At 36.1% G+C, this 23,282-nt stretch overlaps 1 protein-coding gene and 1 long non-coding RNA gene across 2 annotated transcripts; both read left to right on the top strand.

Moving 5' to 3' along the window:
* The first annotated feature begins 14,013 nt into the window (after positions 1 to 14,013).
* LOC115920920 lies at positions 14,014 to 15,030 on the top strand. The gene is made up of 2 exons (XR_004062614.1): positions 14,014 to 14,199; positions 14,920 to 15,030. It is a non-coding gene; the product is annotated as an uncharacterized LOC115920920 (long non-coding RNA).
* A 1,053-nt stretch (positions 15,031 to 16,083) lies between these two features.
* LOC105442155 lies at positions 16,084 to 20,618 on the top strand. Its single transcript, XM_030977683.1, has 2 exons — positions 16,084 to 19,781; positions 20,508 to 20,618. The coding sequence occupies exon 1, from the start codon at positions 16,513 to 16,515 to the stop codon at positions 19,099 to 19,101; it is 2,589 nt and encodes an 862-aa protein (XP_030833543.1). The 5' UTR covers positions 16,084 to 16,512; the 3' UTR covers positions 19,102 to 19,781; positions 20,508 to 20,618.
* Positions 20,619 to 23,282: the final 2,664 nt, after the last annotated feature.

Here is a 23,282-nt window from a genome sequence, read left to right as displayed (position 1 = left end):
CAACAAATGCAAATAAACATACTATACAAATAACGCATGTCCCAATGTGCAAAAGCGGTGAATGCAGCACATGCGAGATTTCTTTAGATTGGTGCCGCTTTGTGCAACGAGCCGCTTGCGCCGAGTTCATAGTGCGCACCACCTGAAGAAACCGAGCGTACACTGCATTTACGTTTCGCACAACAGGGTCAAGTGCGTTATTTGTTTTATAAAATAGCGACGCAAATAGCAACAAACAAAAGTTAAGATCTACGTTAGGTCTACGTACGAGAGTTCGATCTAGAGTTATGTTGGTTCTAGACTAAGACCTTGCAGGCTTCCAAAAAAATCCATGGGATTCATTGCCTTGATTAAAAATAAAATCCATAGGGGGTCTAGAGATGAGTCTACATCAGACTGCTGAAATTCCTGGCTTCATTATAAAATCAAAATGTCAAAACAGGCCTAAATCCAAGGCAAAAGTAAAATGAAAATTTGCTTTCTAATAATACCCCTCTCAGGGCAGAAACCCAACTTTCTAGAATTGTGATTTTCTCTTTGAAATTTAGATACCGCCTGCCAAATGACTTTTCGGTTTCCTCTCTTCAAATTGATTTTAATCACTCATACATGAAATATGCATCCTATGACTTAAATCAAATCAAAGAGGAGTATCTAAGCTTTCCAAATATGTGTCATTTATTAATTATAAATGTGATTAACTTATGATAAAACATCGATAATTCTCGGTTTCTTTTTTTCTGGGACTTACTGTATAAGCAAAAATATTATTATTATTATTGATTGGTTTTATATTTTTGTCAGAATTTACCCATTCACATAAGTTCTTTTATGAGACAAATCCAAGCAAACGTTTCCATATGTTGACATAATAAGTGTGGTCGCAATGACTTACATTAAACAGTGATAATATATGAAAATAATTTGTACACATAGTCAACTATGTGTGGGAATTATGTGTTCACATTGTAGATGACATAAATATTGATAAAACATTTTCTATAAATTAAACAGTAGAAAAAAAATTAAAGAAATTAATTGTTGATGAAAAAATAGACTGATATTGAATAAACTAAATGTCTTTCAAAATGGTGGCACTGTGTAGTAGGAAGAGGAAGAGTTACTAACGCCGAATACATAATTCATTGGGATTCAATGAAGTCATGATTTGACAAGCATGCAATTAGGATATAAAAAATACATTTTCATTCCTATTCATTGTATGACATTATGAGGAAAGCCACATCCCGAAAACATATAGGAAAAAGGAAGTGATTGTATAGAAAAATAAGACAAACTTCATATAACTATAATTAGCGAATGATTACGCTTGCATTAATTATACTTAGAAAAGTAAAACTAAATAACAGATCTAAACGTGTAGTTGTCTTTGATATCTATCATTCTCCAAAATCTTGTATTCTTTAGACAAATTGCACTACCAGTGATATCAAGCTTGAAACTCTCCCTGCGTAAGGTTTGGATATTTTCTGATAGTTACTTTAATAGAATGCTGAAATGAACTGATTATTTTTTTACCTTGATTTTTGTTGTCTTTTGAATGTGTCCTCAGTCTCCTCAATCTATAACATGCTTTTTTGCTATAATTATTGTTGAGGGGGGGGGGTGGACAATGGGTTCTGTTTAAAGAACCCTGAAAGGGGTGGTTATAGAGTTGTTGATGTTTGACTTGTTATTTGAGATTAATGATCTAGTCCAAGCTAATTTCCCTCGCCTCCAGCCTGTTCTTCAGAGCGTCATCTTTGCATCAGCAACCAGGTTATATACAAGCATGATCTCTGGTAGATGTTTACATGTCCATACAAGATACAAATTATGAAACAGAGATAGATAGATCTTCCTAAAAAGCATTGCATCATATTATTTACACAGCTTTAAACAAAAATCTTTCATTTTACATGCACAGCTGTTTAAGATTAGTTGAGATACGATTTTTCTTATAATTTCTTAATGAATTATGCAATAAACAAATTAAAGCTAAATTACATTGATTAATGATATAAAAATAAATAGCAACTAAACATTTTATAAAAGGAAAATAAATATGATAAGACAAGCAATTGACACTAAGCATGGCAAGTGACTATTAACTTATGCATGCAAGATCAATTTGTATGATTTGGTATGTCCATATCATGACAATTTCCATCTCATCATCATTCTGTAAATGAGATGGTTGGTTCTAAATGATACCGCTGCTAAGCTAGAACAAATGACATTTTTAAAGATTCATTGTAATACTGGAATGATCTACTACTTAAAATTAAACTTTGGGTCTCCATTGGTTATTACCTTGAGGAAGGCCTTGAAAATAATTTTTTGTTTGCAGTTTGTTATTGTAAGATTGTTTTTATTATTGAATGTTTTTATTATTGAATGTTTTTATGTGATTGTCATTTACCGTAAGCGCTGTGAGCAAAGAAAAAGCATGGTATAAGTAGTAATAATAATAATAATAATGATAATAATAATAATAATAATGAAAATGATGATAATAATAATAATGTCTTAATTGTCCGTCACCTTTTTGTGAATGATTGAAAATTACTATGACATGTTACATAATAATCCAAACACTTCTATACGCGATGGTATAGAATTATTGCCTTTGATTAATTTCTTTAAAGCCTTTCAAAAAGTTGTTCTCAAATCTTGTTAAGGTCGTTCATGTTATTTTTCAGTCAATAACTTAAATAATTCATCTGGTTTCTCTCAAAAAGGGCTATTGAGTAGTTGGTATACTCAAGAAAATGAAATTTCTTCTTTTTCTGGGGGACAGTTTTTTAACAATAAACTTCTAGTTTTTTTTGGAAATAATGGATTTAAGTGACAAATCTGATAGGCTTGTCCCTCACGCAATGGAACCTCATTATAAAGAGCACTAATGAAACACACTAGATTCAAACATCATTCCCTCAATTTCAGAACCGGTAAACAAAATTGGAAAGGCAATTGTACTTTAACATGAATAGATCAACTAAAACAATAACAAAGCGATAGTAATGAAGTAAAACTAAGCTATCATCATAAGTGGTTGTTTTCAAATGTAATTCTTGATTCGTAGGATTCATGATTATGTTTATCATTTTGTGAATTGATATTAAAGGCATCGTTAAACAACGTTAAATCTGACATACATGGCCCTACATGTTATCAGTGTCTATGATGTGTAATATTGAAGCCCTAAAAAAAATTGCGCTTGAAAATGATCAAGAAGTGTTATGAAAACCGTTAGGAAAACGCAAAATTTGGTTTCGATTTCCAATCATAAATATCTTGATAACCAGACAGGCGATCGGCTTGTAAAAGTCATGGGATTCCTGACTGACCAACAGGTTTATAATTACCATTGCAGCATGAGCTAAATCCAGGATTCTGTTTCAGAATCTGAGAAAAAGTTGCCGGATTCCTTTAAAGGTAAAGTCATGAAACTTGTTAGAATGGCCCCTAGCCTAGACAACGAGATTATACTTAGAAACATATTTTAATGGTGAAAATTCATATAAGTGTAAACACAAAAGTTGCTGTGATTCCAGGTATCCATATGGGGTAGTGACTATAAAGATTATGATGTTTGTGCATTGTGAAGTTTAACAGCCTTGTACATTGTCTTTAATTTCATTATTTTATATTTTTCTTCCCCAGAAATGATCAGCATTATCGCTGTAGGCATACTGCTTGCTTTTGTTGCCTTGTATGGTCTTATCATAACATTGATGTACCTGCATCTCAGGTGAGATAAAGTTGACATTTGACCCACCCCTACTCAAATAGACTTATTGAACAACCAAACTTACCCCCTTCAAACACACTTTTTTATATATTTTTTTATTCCTCCAATTGTGTAATGCAAACATACAATTGAATAAAATTAATAAATCTTTTCAATATTGATTGCTTGTACATAAACATAATTAAACAAAAGACATTTGCAGTATATATAACTGAGCAAAAATTGAGTAAAAAAAGTACATAAATATAATTTCCCCCTTCCTCACACAATAAATAAAAAATACTGATAATATTATCATCACCATCATCATCATATTCATAACTTTAAGAAAGAAGAACTACAATTAACATAATAACATTTGTAATGATGATAATAATAATAATGATACTAATATCAATGATAATGATAATAATAATAATGATACTAATATCAATGATAATGATAATAACAATGATAATAAAAATATCAATTATATAATGATATTAATAATAATAACAATCAAGATGATATAAATTATAACAATAAAATATATTTAATGATAACAATATTGATACTAATGATTGGATATATATAGTCATTTTAATCTCAAAAGAATACAATGTTATATTTCACCAAAAATCATTCTTTCCTTTATTTCAGACGCTCTAACATCGCTCTAAAGCAGTCGGTCAGTGACAGAGAGGGCCAGGAACTCGATCCCTACACGTCCTTAGATGCAACAACTATGAAGCAGGCAGCCTACGAGGACATAAACGCAACTAGAGATGGAAATAGAGGCCACACAAATGCAATTGAGGGGTTAGAAAATGAAAATCAAACAATAGTGAAGCAAACAAATGGAGTGAAGAAATCAAACTTAGGAGTGGCCGATGGAAATACTGAGCCGGAGTACGAATTTATTCCATGAAGTACCGGTAGGACACAGAACGAGTTTTAAATACAGTTAAACCTGTCTACAAAGGTCACCCAACAAACCGCCCCCCCCCCCCCCCAAAAAAAAAAAAAAAAAAAAAAAAAAATGGCCACTAAATGCAGACAGCTTCTGCAACATACTATTCTTTCTCAAGGGGAACAAAATGCTTGGCCTCTACAAACAGGGGGCCTTTATAGAGAGGTGGCCACAAGCACTTGTTTGCCTGTATAACATAAGTTTTATATAAAGTGATAAATGTAGCTAATTTGTCAAAATAATATAGGACGTTACTTGATGATAATCTTTGTTGTTGTTGGCCTTTTTTAAATTTTTTTTTAGCAGATGGTTCTGCGTTTATTGATAAATCAAATACAAAACATTCAAATAACAATAACAGTATATCACTGTTGTAAACAAAAAAAATTTGAAATGCCAAAGGTATAGTATTTATCAAAATCCTATACATAAAGATTGCAGTTTGAAAACTGTGAATATCAGTGATTTTTAATGTTTTAGTTTATAAAATATTGGATCGGTATGGGCTAAATAATATGAATGTGTACAAAGACAGAGAGCTTTCTTTTGGAGATGATATATTAGCATAATGTTCACTTTATTACTATTACTGCACACTATGTTACAATAAGATATGTATGACAAAATGAAAGAATTGTAAAGCATAACTAGTGACTTTTGTGATAGATTAAATTTTAATTTATATAAAATGCCTAGGTATGCCTCTCGAGACTAACATGCAAATGTTGTTTATGACGACTCCAAGTTATATTTCAATCAATCATTACACCTAAGAATTTTGTAACTTCTTTTCCAATTATTGGGATATCTATAACAAATATTATAATGAAGTACATGTTTAGAGTGGATGTTTTTGAAATAAATACAATTAGTCCTATCAATATTTAGAGAGAATTTTTTTATTTGAACCAAGATGAAAATTTATTTAATTCTAAATTGAGGGTTGTAATAAGAATGCTTAAGTCTTTATGTGAAGAAATTACGTTGGTATCGTATGCGAACAAAACGTGTGTTAGGAGTAGTGATGTTTAAACAATATCATTAATATATATATATATATATACTAAAAACAGTAAGGGACCTAAGATAGAGCCTTGTGGTACTCCGCAGTCTACGGTGGAAATATTAGATTTTTTAGATTTAAAAATAACATATTGATGTCTATTACGCAAATAGTCTTCAAACCAAGACAGGAGCGTCACATATGACAGATATGAGCGCTATACAAGAACCCACTACTATTATTGCATCCCCCGGCAGTATGCCGGTGGGGTACTTTGGATTCAGCAGCATTACGCCGCTGCGTCAAAGGTCATATTCTGATAGGTGACTATACAACTTTCAAAAGTAAAAGTGCTTACCTTGACCATGAACATTAAAAATGGCTGCCATTTCGGTGACAAACATTTAAAAACTTCTTATCCATGGGTTTGGGGGAAATTTCAAGGTTATGGTAACCGCTTTTGATTTGAAAAGTTGCTTATTTGAATTTTTTATGTCAGAAAACATATTATTAGACACTTAAATCATTAGAATCGGACGATGTTAACTGTGTTGGAGAATTTGACCACCAGTCTAAAGTGCATTGACCTTTTTGACCATAGGTCGGAGGTATAACAAACTATACATTTTTGGAATCCTCATGACCAGACGAGTAATTTGATATGCATATCGACGTGTTTTGAATGTATTTGAATTTTGACCCCTGTTTCACCTTTGTTGGCCCCTCACGAAAATGCCCGGAATTTTCAAGTGGGCAGCCCAAGTCAAAATTGTTTGGTATTCATCAGGGAACACAAAAACACTTTGATTTAATTTGATTTATTGGTTTCTGCATCTTTTTTCTTTTTTTCATCATACATTTTCATGAACATAATATGGTTTGATACAATATTTTTAAGTGTATATAATTTTATACAGCTAATAAACGAAATTTAACAAATATATTGAATGCATAATTAAAGGAGCTACACAAAGAAAATTTACTAACAACTGATAATTAGAACAAATTACATATGGATGGAAAGATTTTCTCTTGAAAAACACGAATAATTTGCTGAGAAATCATATAGATATCATGGAAAGGCGTAAAATGCAATTTTTCAAGACCCTTCTTGACCCCCAAGCGCCCCCGAATGTAAGCCAAACACACGAGCGTAGCGAGCTCTGAATAGTGACGTCACACCCTGGAGAAACAGCTCGGTACTGGCCGCATACCGGAGTCGCGCATGTATTAGTCTGCAGCTAGACAGCCGTGTCCAGGGGGTGATGTCACAATAGTGACGTCATACGAAGGACTGCTGAAGGCAGTAAATCTGGATCTCAAAACTGACATTTTTTTAAAGTTGATTTCTTAAATTTGTTGTATTTGATCAGTAAGGCTTCCCCATCGCAATGATATGAATTTTGCATCAATTCAATACACTTCTGCTTCTTGGTGTGACTCCTTTAACAGTCATTAGATGCAGAAGGGCTACAGAAATATAGCAAAGTAGCTTGACGTGCCCACAGCCCTCAACTTAGATAAAACAATAAAAATTAAAAAGAGTGACTTGCAGAGAAGAAAAGGAAAGGGGAGAGAAGGAGCATTGGTAATAATACAACAAATCTCATACATCTGCTGATTGAATGCAGTTTCATTCATGAATGGCTAAACGATGCTGGGTCATGGACGATTACACATCATTGTTGAATATATAGTCAGTGTACACACGAACATGAATACAGTAAAATTACACACGACAGGATCAATACTTGGACAATAACATAGTTTAAACTACCTTCTTAAAAGAATACAATGTCCTAAGGTTTCTTATTACAATGGGCAGAGAGTTCCAGATGTCTGGGCCGGCGTGTCTAATGGATTTGAGAGCCAATGCGGTTTTTGGATTTCTTAAATGGAATTTTTCAGTTTGCCTTGAGGGTAAGAGTGGATGGTTTTATTCAAATTAAACAATGGGAGAAAGTATGAAGGTAATAGACCATTTTGTAAGCGAAACATGAAAAGTGCTATTTGTAGAATATTTATATCATCAGCTTTTAGAGTTTTTAGTTTTGAAAAAAAGGGATTGGTGTGGTCGCGATAGGAAGAATCAGTACATATACGCATAGCTTTCTTTTGTAACAGCCAGTAAAATGGCGTCAACGTTGCTTTTCGAATTTGCCCAAATAATGTTACAATATGAAATATAAGGCAGTATTAATGAATTATATAACATAAATAAGATATTTGAAGGGACATAATATTTCAATTTACAGAGAATACCAATATTTCGTGAAATAGTATTTGCACATGATTATTCCATCTCAGATTTTCATTGATCAAAACACCAAGTAATTTTGTGCTATCCTTTTTTTTCAGTAATTCACCATCCAAAGTAATTTCAATGTCAGGAATATCATTATTTCTTCTGTTCTGAAAGTATATATAGTTTGTTTTCTTTAAATTAAGAGACAGTTTATTACTTCTAAACCATTTTGATAATTTTGGTAATTCAGCGTTAATATTTCTTAAAGGAATCTGAATATCTGAATTGAAAAAAAATGCATTGGCGTCATCAGCGAATAAAATATACTGTAGTGCATTTGATGAATTATAAATATCATTTACAAACCGGAGTGTTGACTCGGTCAGTAGAGCGTCTGCCTCACAACCGGGAGGCCGTGGGTTTGAACCCCGACCGCGTCATACGAACAGACGTTAAAAGATGGGAGTTGTTGCTACCTTGTTTGGCATTCAACAATAAGGGATAGAGTAACATCAATCTGGCGCTGCTCAGTGGCTGCCGGGCTCACAATCAATTGGGCAAAAAGAATTTCCGTTTCGGTTTAATAAAATTTGGAGTGGACTATTTGGCTATTATTATTATTATTATTATATCAGAAATATCAAAGAGCCGAGGATTGACCCTTGTGGCACTCCACAAGTAATAGATACTAATTCTGATTCATTTTAATCATAACATACATATTGTTTTCTATTTGTTAAATAATTTTTATATGGGCAAAGAATTGTTAAATTTAATTTACAAAATGTACAGAAATATTCTCAATTTATTTGTAAAACCAATCGCTTTAATAATAGCTCTATTCCCTATTTTGTTCGTATCTTAAACGATTATTATTCAAAAAAGTAAGCTTCATGTATTTTTATGCCTCCGCCACCGAAGGTGGTGCCGGAGGCATCATGTTTTCGGGTTGTCCGTCCGTACGTCCGTACGTCCGTCCCGTTTGACCGTTATCACAATGTCTCAAGAACCATTTAAGATTTAAACTTAAGACTCGGGAATAGTATTTATCACCATAGGAAGACGATCTGATTAGATTTTGGAGTACGTAGGTCAAAGGTCACAGGTCACAGAGGTCAACTTATGAAATTCCTTGTATTGAGTTTGTTAGCGCGATATCTCAAGAACCATTTGAGATTTAAACTTCAAACTTAAGGATAGTATGTATCACCATAGGAAGACGATCTGATTAGATTTTGGAGCACGTATGTCAAAGGTCAAGGGTCACAGAGGTCAACTTATGAAATTCCATACATTGAGATTGTTATCATGATATCTCAAGAACCACTGGAGATTTAAACTCCAAACTTGTTTAAATTGCTCTATGGCGGAGGCATCATTTTCGACTGCGCGCAGTCAAAATTCCATCTAGTTTTTTATATGTTTATGTTTAATGATGTTGCCTATTATGTGTATAAATGTATCTAGTATATAATTATCCTTTTATATGTCATTCATTTTATTTTATGTTAACATGTATAATGCTCGGTGTATTTTGAATATCATGATGTTTTTACCTCGTATAAATGACCTGCAATTCAGCTTCAGCTGCCAGAACCTCATATGAATAAAACCTTATTGAATTATTGAATTGAATGAAATTGAATTGAACCATTGTATAGCAACACCCCTAAATCCATAGTATTCCAAATTACGTATAAGTATTGTATGGTTCTCTAATGGTTTGTTATTTCAAATTCGACGAAATGGAGTAATTACTCTGATACCAAAGCAAGGTAAAGATTCGTTAGAAATTAAAAACTATAGGCCCATTTCCTTGTTAAATGCAGATTACAAATTAGTTGCTAAAGTAATGAGTCATCGACTAAAAAAGATAATTGATTCTTTAATTCATGCAGATCAACATGGATTTTAAGTGGTCGTAATATTAGTGCAAATGTTTTCACTATCATAGACTTTATTGAATATACTGATGCTATAGATGCCCCTGGTTCAATAGTTTTTTTGGATTTCGAAAAAGCTCTTGATAGGATCGAGCATGCATATTTGTTTAAGTCTTTATAGAACACTTTGATCTTGGCAAGAATTTGATCAATATTGTAAAAACCTTTTATAATCATAGATTTAGTTATGTTATAAATAATGGGTTTTTAACAAAGCCCTTCCCTATGAGCCGGGGTATTTTTCAAGGGTGCCCTATTTCACCTTATTTATTTGTTTTGGCAATTGAAATTCTAGCTATTTCGTTAAGGGTTAGTCCTGATATTAAAGGAATTAAGATAGGTGAAGTGGAGAAGAAAGTTAGTTTATTTGCTGATGACACTATTTGTTTTTTGAATGGTGAAATAGATTCTTTTGTTAATTTGTTTGAGTTGTTACATTATTTTGAAAGTTTTTCAGGGTGTCGGATAAATATGTCTAAGTCTGAGGCCATACATATTGGCAGTTTAAAGAATAATGAAGAAAAACCTTTTGACGAGAGAGGACTTACCTGGAGAAGTAAGACCTTTAAAGCACTGGGAGTAACATTCTCTTTATCAACTAAATCTTTGTATGAACTTAATTATCCCATGAAACTGAAAAAGATATCAGTTGTCAAATCTCTTTTATTGCCCCAGCTATTGTATTTGTTCTCTGTGATATGTATTGATGTTCCTAAATCTTTTTTTTTTTAAAGTTGAATAGTTTACTTTATAAATTTATATGGAGTAATGGTAACGATAGGGTGAAACGAGTTTTACTTTGTAATTTATATGAAGAAGGTGGCCTTAAAATGATTGATCCATGCATATTTGCAAAATCACAGAAAATGGTTTGGGTGAAAAATATTTTGGATGATAGTTATGTGAGTACTTGTAAATCCATAGAAATAGAAATGCTTAAATTGTTTCATAATGATCTATATATGCTCTGGAAAGCAGAAGCTTCTCTAAGTATACTACACAAATTGAAAAATTGTCAATTGGTTGAAACTTTGAGGCCCGAATTCACAAAGGAGGTTTGTCGACAAACCGAGGTTTATGTGCGTCATACGACGCGTTCTGACGTGTTTTTACAAACCTTGGTTTGTAAAAAACAAAAGGAGGTTTGTCGAAACAAAAGGAGGTACCTCCTTTGTGAATTCGGGCCTGATATTCTGGTATGAATACAGATTTTTAGTTGTAAAAGAATTGAACTTAGAAACTTATCACATGCTGGATTATATTTGGTATAACAAAATTTGAGTTTAAGGCATATACCTTGTTTTTATTATGCATGGTATGAGAGAGGGATTGTATCTGTCTCTCATTTGTAATATGGTTTCCTTTCTTTTGTAAAAATGAAACAGAAAATTGAATATAAAATAGCAGAGAAGAAAGGTAAACTGAGCTCCCACATAAGGAAATGGTCACTTTCTTTCCTGTAGAATTTTGGTCCCCTGGTATTTAATAAATTTTATACTTCCTTATTGTCAATTATGTTATTATATTGTTAATATTACTGTATTTCAGTGGAGCCTCTCATTGACGAGTCCAGTCTCGGTTTTCTTACATGATATACAACCTTGAAGCATGTCAGGGTGAGCTTTACATATGTACAAATGTAACTGACTAGAGTGAGGCATTTGTGCTGTGCTGTTTTGTGTTGTATTGTCCTGTGTTGTACCGTGTTCTGTATACATCCATTTACTTTATTTATATGTTATTACTGTATTCGATGTCGTTGAGTTTTATTTTCAATACAAAAAAAAATAAAAAAAAAAGTCTTGTATGGTCAAGAGTGTCAAATGCCTTGCTCAGATTCATGAATACTCCAATAACATGCTTATGATCAGCTAAGGCATTTGACACTCTATCAAATAATTTTAACAATGCCAACTCCGCTGAATGAAATTTTCTAAAACCATATTGACTTTCAAACCTTTGTTCCCAGAGATTGGTCACAGGACCTACAGCTAGGCTGGTCTCCTACTACAAATTATGGAAATGCAAGCATTACTTTAAACAGAACTTTGTTATTCCTGGCTCATTTTTCCTGATTGAGGTGTCATATGACAGGGCAGATAATGAAATTTCTAGAAATGTAATTTTCTCTTTGAAATTCAGATACCGCCACAAATGACTTTCTGGTACCCTTTCCTCACATTTTTTAAAATCACTCATTAAATTATAATTGTGATTAAGTTATGATAAAACATTGATGAATTTCGCTTTCGTTTTTTCTGGGACGCACTGTATATACACATGCTAATCCAGTAAGTCTAATACAACGTTCTATAGGTATTGAAAAAGGCCTGTTCTGAATTCATATGCGATCATGAACGCTGCCGAGGGCGCTATATGAATCCAATAGGAAAGGCGCTAACCATGCATTATAATATTTATTGCGTTTTAACTGCGTGTGTCAACGAGTGAAGTTTAGATTTAGATACTACTATTCAATATTGAAAAGAAGTATCAAACGGGGGTCACTAATGCTTGAAATTATAACCTTTGCAAGTTCGTTTAAGTGATCCACGTGACTGGAAGGTATTATCATTGCTGTATGCATGGAAATGGATTATTATGCTATAATATATTGATTAGTTGAGTCAGATAAAACGGGGTTTTTATTTCACTTAAACTTAACCCAATGTAGACCTATAACACATCTTTAAATATTAGTGTTATTCAGGTAATACTTTCTGGGAGGGTCAAAGTGTTGAAGGTGTTTGAAATGTACTTGTACTATTGAATTATGTTATATATGATATTACTAGGGAGAGGGAAGAGGGGGCGGGCGATTTCTCTTTCATGCTTCCATTTTTGTTAAACAAACCGCTGCATGGCACATGGGTTGTTCATTTGACAGGCCTGTAAACAGGAATATTATGGAGGGGTAAGGGGGGGGGGTGTTGGTTGGTGAGCATTCAATTATTAGCACATGGAGGCAAACCTTGCATGGCATATTTTGAAGGGGCAGTAAAGAAAGCTCAACAAAAATTAAATCTTAAGGCTATTTTTCCGTCTTATTCTTAAATGTCTGATCTGGGGTAGCTACGGAAAATTGAAATAAAAGTAATTTTAAACTGAAAATCAAAATTCTGTTGAGAAGGTCTGTGAAAGGGAATAACCCTAGCCTTACAAAAAAAAAAAAAAAAAAAAGGTGTATGGTTGCATTCGGGGTGTATACAATGCTTTATAACGTAACACGAGGAACATGTCGAATTGAGTGTACATTACGGAGACTGCGCTATAGCCTAGAGAGAACCAATAAAAAATAGTTCATTGAAATATGTCTTTCTTAAACACGACTTTTCAGATTATTTCATAGGGATGTGTAAAATGCCTTTAATTATAGACGTGGTGAGAGAGAGAGAGAGAGAGAGAGGGAGAGAGAGAGAGAGAGAGAGAGTGGAGGGACATAGTGGCAAAGAGGTAGGGGAAGGGGGAAGAAAAGAGAGGGGATGGAGATAATTGTAATTATTGTATGATTATGATATAGACGCGTGTATCGGCCTGCAAATACAATTTTTGAACGCTAGTAGTTATAATGGACTTGTATTTCTTTTTTTGTTTTCATGACAGATTTGAAAATACCTCATTCACATGGAAGAAAGCCCTTTTATGAGTAAGGACGTATCCTCCCGTTCACATTATAATTATTCTTAACTTGAACTCGTATTATAACAACAAAAGAGAAGACAAAATTCTTTAGTGTAAGAAAAATTGTCTTACGCTGGCATTCATCTCGTTTCCTTTTGATTTTCACTTCGAAGACTTGGGTCTCGAACGAAAACTTTTTTTATCCCAAGGCACCGGCATTTAAATATTGCAGTTTTCATGTTTTAATTCCTTCAATAAAACGTTTTATTTACACGGTTTATATGCTGTATAACTACAAGATCTTAATGATTGAAAATTCTTATGAAATATGAAAATGAGATTTGCGCTTCTGCACCGTATCTTTGGTCTCGTTATAAAACAATGTTTTGTGAGAGACTAATATTCAATAAAGGCTTCAAGATATCTGGCATTTGATAGAAAACCAACTTCCTCACTTTGCGACATGTAACGGGAAAAGAGTTGGACAGTAAAGCCCCATGTAAAGGCACTTCATACACCGTGCGGTTGTAATTGTCTATTTGGCATTCCATAATTTTATCGTCTGCGAAGATTGTAATTTTTGGCCCAAAACTGGGGCACGTTATGGCGATGGAAAAGGAATTGCATCGTTAATCGGCATATTATTTATGCCTGCCTGAGACTTTGGTAACAAGTGGCACAGTGGTAAGCATAAATAGAACTTTTAGGTTTAATTTCAAGAGAACTCGCTCAGTATGCATACAGCAATCAGTGTTATCCTACTGTAGAACTTCAATAGCTCGTGTATCAGATTGATGCATTGTACGCATAGTGTGCAGGTCTTTGTGTAGTACTATAATTATGAATATTTGTTTGTATGGAAATATACAGAAACTCTTAATCAGTATCGAATTTATTGTGTAATGATAACTCAACTAGATTAAACTCAAACCTCAGTCCTGAGGAAATAAGCACTCAAATACGCCAAAACTTGATATAAGATGGTTGACATTACATTTATTGCTCACATAACATTTCTGCAATTACATTGTCTATTTAAGCTGTTTTCGACACCCATTGTATAAATACGTTTACAAATATTCCTTATTTGTAGGATATCAGTTTAGAGTTTATTTCTAATTTTCACAACACTTAGTGTATTAAATACTGGACAGTATTGCTATTATGATAATTTAAGTCCAATTACTTTAAATTGAAGTTCATTGTTATTCACCTTAGTATAATGTTTAGACTCATAATACAGTGGAACCTTATTATTAAAGGCACTGATGTGGCAGACTTTACCTATAACAATGTATCTTCTCTCGTCCCAAGTGCCTCGTTATAATGCAGTTGCACTGTAACATGCTTTGATATGATGATATACTTATGTTGGATTTTGTTCATTTGTTTGTTTGTTTATAGTTTTTACGGGAATCTAAGGAACAAAGTGAATCAGCAAGCCAAAGAGTCAGCTTTGACCATGATGAAGAGACTAGATTCAATAAAGCTGTTTTGACTATTGTTTACCCAGTATGAGAACACGTGCGAGCTTTCGTTTGTTTGTCGTCGTAGTCCGGGCAGGCACAGTAAAAACACTTCCAACGTAGCGTCAAAATGGCCTCATCATCATCAACAAGCCTGATTATCAAGATGGAGCCAATAAATAGACGCTAGACATTTGAGTTGAGTTCAACATGACATTTCAGCGGGATGAACCTACGAACATACATATGTAACTACGTTTGGCGACGAGCACAGGATATATGCTAGAGATCAGCTACAATTGCACCATAACGCATGAATCTCAGAATCTGAGTGGATGTTGATGGATTTTGATTTGGATTGTGAAACGATGTTGTGATCCAGTCATTTCTCATATGTCTCAATAGTTCGAGGTATGTAGAGCTGTGTATGGACGCTATGCAGTTTGATCTACACTAATGTTACAGTTACAATGAATTATGGTTGCAATGCAGCAGTGTCATCGATTTATTATTGAGGTGTATTATGGACGCTAAGCTGGAATCGGCCACAATCGTTATTATACACTGTTATAAAATACGTGGCTTTACCATAATTTGCACCAGCAGTTGGCATGCAGCCATAATGTAACAGGACTAAAGCCCAGTGTAGATGTTAGCGGATCAGCCAAGCCCAAGTTCAAGACTATTCTGTGTCAGCCTCTCGTAGCGGCCCTAGCATAATTTATGAACTAGCCTAATCCAGCTGAAGTCCAGCTTGAACAACAGCCCGGGAATCGGCCCGGTCAAGCCATACAGCCCGGGAGCCAGCGTGGTTTAGTCTTGTACAGTCCAGGTCCAGCCAGGTTTGAACTTGAAGCATAAATCAAGCCAACAACATTGAATTTATAAATGAAACATTGGATCTGAACTTGATGAAATAAAGGTAGTTAGAACCAGAGCTATAATAGGCTCTGTGAAACTTCAAGACTCTTGATAACAAATTAACAGAGGTCAAGTAAAAGTTGAATTTTAATAACTATTTCATGTATAGTAGTCTATTGAAAAGTGTTTCCAATATGATTCTGCAAATATTGCATGTTTTGTTTGCAGGTAGCCGGCATTAGTTTTGTGCTCAAGTGACAAGAAAGTTAAAGGTGTAATTTCATTACAAAGTGATATTGACATCGCAGTTCAGAGTCAAGCAAGGAAGGAATATGTGGCGATGTTGAACTTTATCGCATGATCGCGTGGTCTGCATTCAAGCCCTTTTGATAAGCGAATTTTGAGGCGTGCGTAAAGGCTTTATTGGGAGATGTAAAATCAAATTACTATGGAGTATTTGTAATTGCATTAGCAAGAAGCATTTTAAGCGGTTTTACATTGATGAGGTTGGTAGGCTTAGCGCTGTAGCTTTGCTTAAATTGATGTTTGATTTCACTCTAGTTGCATGACAATTTAATTTGGTCAATTTGCTGTACAAGGTGCAAGTGCATGGTTTAGCATAAGAGGCCAGCTCCTTATTACATTTCTGTTGTGTCAAAGCCAATTAAACATGGCAGATTCAAGAAAGTCATCAAGGGAGAGGCAGCCCACGGAAAAAATGGCCGCTCTTCAGGCCTCTGAAGAATCAAAGACAGAGCGGAAGTTTTTCAAGATGTACGGCTCCCTTAAGGCCACAGTAAAGGCAGCTAGAACAATCATTAAGACAGAGACAGAAGAAGGTCCCATCAAACAACAGATATCCATACTGGAAGCAGGAGAGAGGGAATTGATGGAAACCTACGAGATTTTGAGGAGACACAAGGTCCCCATAAGAGAGGCCACCACGAGGATGGACCGTGCCAACGCAATGGTCAGAGATAGCCTCAACGCCCTGGAAGAAGTTCTGGGATCCCTAGAAGGTCCTTTTGACGCCGAGGATCGGAAGCAGATAGCGAAAGAATTCTTGAAACAAGAATATGCTTCATCGGTCTTCAGCTCAAATTTAAGCGAAATGGACCAAGGGGTTGAAACCAGCCAACCGCGTGGAGCCACACCAGTAATTGACATTGATAGCAATCCTGGACAGCCTGTAGAATCTCGTAACACACCATCACTTCCTCTTCAAGACAAAATGTACCCAGGAGTTGGAGTAAACCAACCACCTGAAGGTATTCAAGGGCAGTCAGCAGAACTTCCTGCCAAGACGTCATCTCCTTCCCTTCAAGATGAGATGGGCCCAGAGTTTAGAGTAGGCCAGCTACATGATAGTCTACCTGATTCGCATGTGGAACCTCGTGACAAGACACCACTACAGCCGCCTCAGACAACGTCGGTTGACGTCCAGGGCTTATGTAAGGCTTTAGCAGACAACATGTACCACACAAGACTTCCGATGCCAGTGCCACGCACCTTTAGTGGGGATTCGCTCGAGTTTATAGAGTTCGAGAAAGGTTTCAAGACTTTGATCGAAAACCGTGGCATACCACCAACAGAGATGCTGTATTATCTGAAGCAGTACCTGACTGGTCCGGCAAGGGAGGCGGTGGAAGGTTTCTTTTTCGGGGACTCCAAAGAGGCATATGATGGGGCATGGAGGTGCCTTCGACAGAGGTATGGTCATCCTTTTAATGTCCAACAAGCGTTCCGGAAGAAGCTAAGTGCTTGGCCGAAGATATCCTCCAAAGATGCCATAGGTCTTCAGAAGTTTGCGGACTACTTAAAGTCTTGTGATGATGCTATGCCATATGTCACTGGCCTCCAGGTGCTAAACGACTGCTATGAGAATCAAAAGATGATAGCCAAACTTCCAGACTGGCTGATTAGTAGCTGGAATAGGGTGGTATCAGATGAGTTGGAAGGCGGCAGCTATCCTTCATTTTCTAAGTTTGTGAAATTTGTTGCTAAGGAGGCAAGGATAGCCAACAATCCCATTTCTTCTCTAGGTGCCCTGAAATCTGAGGACTCTCAAAGAGAATCAAGTCCCAAGACCTCCAAGATCGAGCGAGAAGCAAGAAATAAGGGATCTGCTTTGGCTGTCAACACCAAGGAAAGTGCCGAAGGCAAGAACATCCCAAACCAAGTCAAGAAGGCTCCAAAACCTTGCTGCCTGTGTAGTGAAACTGGACACAAGTCCGAGGACTGTGACAAGTTTTTGGCCAAGCCACTTTCTGAACGCAGGAAGTTTGTTCAAGAAAATCATGTATGCTTTGGTTGCTTACAGAAGGGGCATTTTTCTAAGGCATGTAAACAAAGGCTGAAGTGTAGTACATGTGGTAAGCGCCATCCCACGGCTCTTCATGAGGAAAACCCTACGATAAGAGAGGACAATGTGCACAAGAGTGAAGGAGCTTCTGAGGACATGGCTACGTCTTGCCAAGTCCGTTCTGGAAAACAAGCTAGCACTTCGATGATTGTACCAGTGTGGGTCGCGGCAGAACAAGCACCATCGTCAGAGATTCTGACTTACGCCCTCCTGGATACCCAGAGTGATTCATCGTTCATTCTAGATGAAGTAGCGCAAGCCCTGAATGCTAAGCAGCAACCCATACGCTTAAAGTTATCTACTATGACTTCGTCATCGAACATTGATTGCAGCGTGACCTCAAGTATCTTAGTTAGAGGTATGATGTCGCCCTCCCAGCTCAAGATAGGAAAATGCTATACGCGTGACTTCATACCGACTGATAGAGAACACATCCCAAGCAGAAGTACTGCTGAGAAGTGGACTCATCTCCAAGATGTTGCAAGAGAGATGCCAGCACTTCAGAGATGCGAAATCGGCCTACTGATAGGCTATAATTGCCCAAGAGCTCTGACACCAAGACAAGTAGTTACTGGTAGCGATGTAGAACCATTTGCTATTCGAACTGACCTCGGCTGGAGTATTGTTGGCTTTGCCGAAGAAGAGAATGCCATGGACTTCAGTAGCCAGTGTGGGAGGGTTTCTACTCGCGAGATACCATTTCCGAAGCCAAAGGAGATCATAGGGTTGCTTGAGACAGATTTCGCAGAGGACAAATCGCCGGACAAAGCATGCTCTCAGAATGACCTACAATTCTTGAAAGACCTTGACAACAAAGGTCGTCCAAACAAGAAGCTTGCCGAATACTGGAGGCCGGTTCAGAAGCTCGTACTGCTTCTGGAAAAGGTACCTCCATAGAGCAGGTATGTATGTACACTTGAGATTGTTTGGAGCGGGTACAAATGTTTGACCTTGCATTTGCACATGTACTTCGTTTTCTGGTACAGTTTAAAAATTTAGGACTCAAATTCTGATCTTGTTTGCTGCGAATTTTAGATACACAGCGCTTAAATATTGTCGCAACCTTTAAGCTTGCCTTACAACCTTTGCAGTGTGTGTTATAATCTTTTACAGCACATGTTATAAACGTGCATTGTTTGAGTTCCGCATCATCACTTATGCCATTCTGGTTTGATCAAGCTATTCAATTGCCATGTTATTCGTGTTGTAGATTGCAAGTGTACCAATTTACATGCAAGAGGTGTATGGAGTGCTTGCTTAAAAATTTCCATATTATGGTCACATTATTTCACATGCACCACTTATGTAATACTAGTAAATGCATTTTCATATATATGTAAGTGTACTCATGCATGTGATTATGTTACCAGTGAAGGCAATTTTGGTGGGAGTGTAAAGGCACTTCATACACCGTGCGGTTGTAATTGTCTATTTGGCATTCCATAATTTTATCGTCTGCGAAGATTGTAATTTTTGGCCCAAAACTGGGGCACGTTATGGCGATGGAAAAGGAATTGCATCGTTAATCGGCATATTATTTATGCCTGCCTGAGACTTTGGTAACAAGTGGCACAGTGGTAAGCATAAATAGAACTTTTAGGTTTAATTTCAAGAGAACTCGCTCAGTATGCATACAGCAATCAGTGTTATCCTACTGTAGAACTTCAATAGCTCGTGTATCAGATTGATGCATTGTACGCATAGTGTGCAGGTCTTTGTGTAGTACTATAATTATGAATATTTGTTTGTATGGAAATATACAGAAACTCTTAATCAGTATCGAATTTATTGTGTAATGATAACTCAACTAGATTAAACTCAAACCTCAGTCCTGAGGAAATAAGCACTCAAATACGCCAAAACTTGATATAAGATGGTTGACATTACATTTATTGCTCACATAACATTTCTGCAATTACATTGTCTATTTAAGCTGTTTTCGACACCCATTGTATACAGTTAAATACGTTTACAAATATTCCTTATTTGTAGGATATCAGTTTAGAGTTTATTTCTAATTTTCACAACACTTAGTGTATTAAATACTGGACAGTATTGCTATTATGATAATTTAAGTCCAATTACTTTAAATTGAAGTTCATTGTTATTCACCTTAGTATAATGTTTAGACTCATAATACAGTGGAACCTTATTATTAAAGGCACTGATGTGGCAGACTTTACCTATAACAATGTATCTTCTCTCGTCCCAAGTGCCTCGTTATAATGCAGTTGCACTGTAACATGCTTTGATATGATGATATACTTATGTTGGATTTTGTTCATTTGTTTGTTTGTTTATAGTTTTTACGGGAATCTAAGGAACAAAGTGAATCAGCAAGCCAAAGAGTCAGCTTTGACCATGATGAAGAGACTAGATTCAATAAAGCTGTTTTGACTATTGTTTACCCAGTATGAGAACACGTGCGAGCTTTCGTTTGTTTGTCGTCGTAGTCCGGGCAGGCACACCCCAATCACACCAAACTAGTGCTCATTACGTTCTGTAAAATGTTGCCAAACGGGCTCAAACTGTGAAAGGTGTAGTAGCAACTGTTAACGATTTGTGTCAAAACTTTATGGACGGGCTCGGACTGGCTGGGACGGGAAGTGTGCTCCAGAACTTTGAGCCTGTTCAAAATTTTCCCTGTCCAGCATTTAGACGGAGTGACGACGTACTTAAAACGAGATGGACGTACTACGAACGGAATTGCCGTATACTTAGGTCCTTAGGAACGTGTTACAACGTGACGTGGTCTAGCATCAATAATATCAGCAATAAGAGTAATTGAACGGAAATGAGGAATGGCAAGAACGCGCTGGGTTTTCATAGCCATTGGGCCTATATGGGCGCGTTCGAACGCCCAAGGAACTACAAACTTACAAACTAGTTACAACATGTTGTGAACTAGTTGGAATGGTTTGGACGTTTTGGGAACGACGTAAAACTAGTTAAAAACTGGTTTAAACTGATTATGATCGGGCTTGGACTGCTTGGAAATGGCCAATTTAGCCGATCTGAATTTGATATGCACTGACTGTGGACGGGGTACAGACGAGATGTACGTATTGAGGACTGTTAATGAACGATCTAGGATCGGGTCGTAGAAATTATTTACCCATTCTACCCCGACCATAACCCGTTTTTACGATTTCCTAGGACGGTTCTAGAACGTAGTGAGAACTAGTTTTGTGTGATGGGGGCTTATACTGCTGATAATTAATGCTCGACCACAGCACGTCGTTACACGTTCCTAGTAGGATCGAAGTACGACAATTCCGTTCATAGTACGGCAATCAGTCGTTTGTAGTACGTCCTCTTGAACAGGCTCAAAGTTCTAGAGCACTTTCCCTTTCCCGAACCGGCCCATGAAGTTCTTAAACAGATCGTAAACAGTTGCTACTACGTTCAACTCCGTTCGCACACAGTTAGAGCCCGTTTGGCAACATTTTCCAGAACGTAGTGAGAACTAGTTTGGTGTGAGACGGGCTTAAGGAAACAGAAAACTTTGCAATCGCTTTTAGTTTTCAAATAAAAATGGGTTCTTCTAATAATCAGCCCCTAACATTAGTTTACGGGCTACATAAACATTTCTGAGTGATATTGCGTAATAAAGTGGGTGACGAGATCCCCTTAATAACATTTTGTAGAGTTTCTCTTGAATTTTCTGCAAGCGACGTCTGAGTTGAGGCAAGTAAAGTAAGGTATGATAAAAAGTTGCATTTCAATATCGGTCTGTTAACTAAATAGATGCGTTATTTCTGCATTTAAAGCAGCCAATGTCACAATCTTTTTCCTCCACTATATTATACGAGAAGAGGTAATGTTTGTGCGCCAGCATAATGTTGTATAACTGCACACGTATGGTTTTCGGTCTCGCGGGCCTTCGGTCAACTTGGTTGTTACCCCGACCCCCCCCCCCCCCCCCCGCCGCATGCCTCCTTAGCCTTTAAATACACGTATACTTATTTCTTCCTTGTTTTTCTGAAATATTTTTGTTTAGTTTAATTCTATTTTTTCTTTATTGTTCTTGATTCTTTTGTTTCTCAGTTCAGCCGAAGTTTGACAGCTGAGGCGTATGATGAGATTGATTTTGGTGTTGTTAAGAAAATAATTACCTTATTTTGTGTACCTCTTTGTTCAATTTTTAATTTGCATATTTCTAAAGGCCCTTTCCCTGATAAGCTTAAAATGGTGAAAGTCATTCCTGTACATGAAAATGGATCTCTAGATGACATTTCAAATTATCGTCCCATTTTGGTTCCTCCTCTATTTTTTTAAAATTTTTTTTAGTGATGTTCGTATGAAAGGTTGTATTTTTTCTATGTGCCCATGCAACATTTAACATAACATTCAATATGGTTTCGTAAGCCTGGTCACTCCGCATGGACGACTCTTCTTGACTTTATTTATAAAGTCTCCAGTGCTATTAATTCCAGTCGTTATCAAGATTCAACCTATGTATGATGAAAATCAAAAAGAACCACCAGCGATCACCGTGACTCCTGCGCGAGATGAAGATGTTCGGCGACGTTACCATCGATGCTTCGAGCGATAGCGATAGTGAATATTCAGCCCCGTCAGCTGAAAATCCAACCCCAACCCCCCCCCCCCCAAAAAAAAAAACGCAACAGAAAACCAACAGAAATCTGCAAAAAGAATAAAGAAAGCAAGAACGAAAGCTCGGAAGAAGTAAGTGAACTAAGATATTCATTCGTTATAGTTACAAGAATACTGACAAGCGAAATTATGCTAATTATGCTTTTTAAGACGATTGCATTACTTAAAAATAAGAACTGGTGTCATAAATGAATTTTTCGTCATAGAAAAGTCGTATTATCCATGTTTTCAGGCTTCCTGGATTAAGATTAGCAACATTATTACATATTGCACATCATGCTAGTTATATGATTATGCTAATTAGGCTATTACCAAAAGTTGCCCAAGGTTGCCAAGCTGGCAACCAAGCTGAATTTACTTCGTTACCCATTTAGAACACGAATCCACAAAAAACCTTGTACTTAACAACTTTTCCAGGTCATGTACATGGTATATGGTACCGTCTACTGGACTATTGGGTA

This window comes from Strongylocentrotus purpuratus, unplaced genomic scaffold (assembly GCF_000002235.5).
Source record: "Strongylocentrotus purpuratus isolate Spur 01 unplaced genomic scaffold, Spur_5.0 spur5_contig_810, whole genome shotgun sequence".
NCBI classification, from domain to species: domain Eukaryota; kingdom Metazoa; phylum Echinodermata; class Echinoidea; order Camarodonta; family Strongylocentrotidae; genus Strongylocentrotus; species Strongylocentrotus purpuratus.
This window is presented reverse-complemented; position numbering and strand designations above follow the sequence as displayed.

Coding starts and splice junctions, on each gene's coding strand:
- LOC105442155 (XM_030977683.1), top strand. CDS start 16,513: ATGGCAGATTCAAGAAAGTCATCAAGGGAGAGGCAGCCCACGGAAAAA.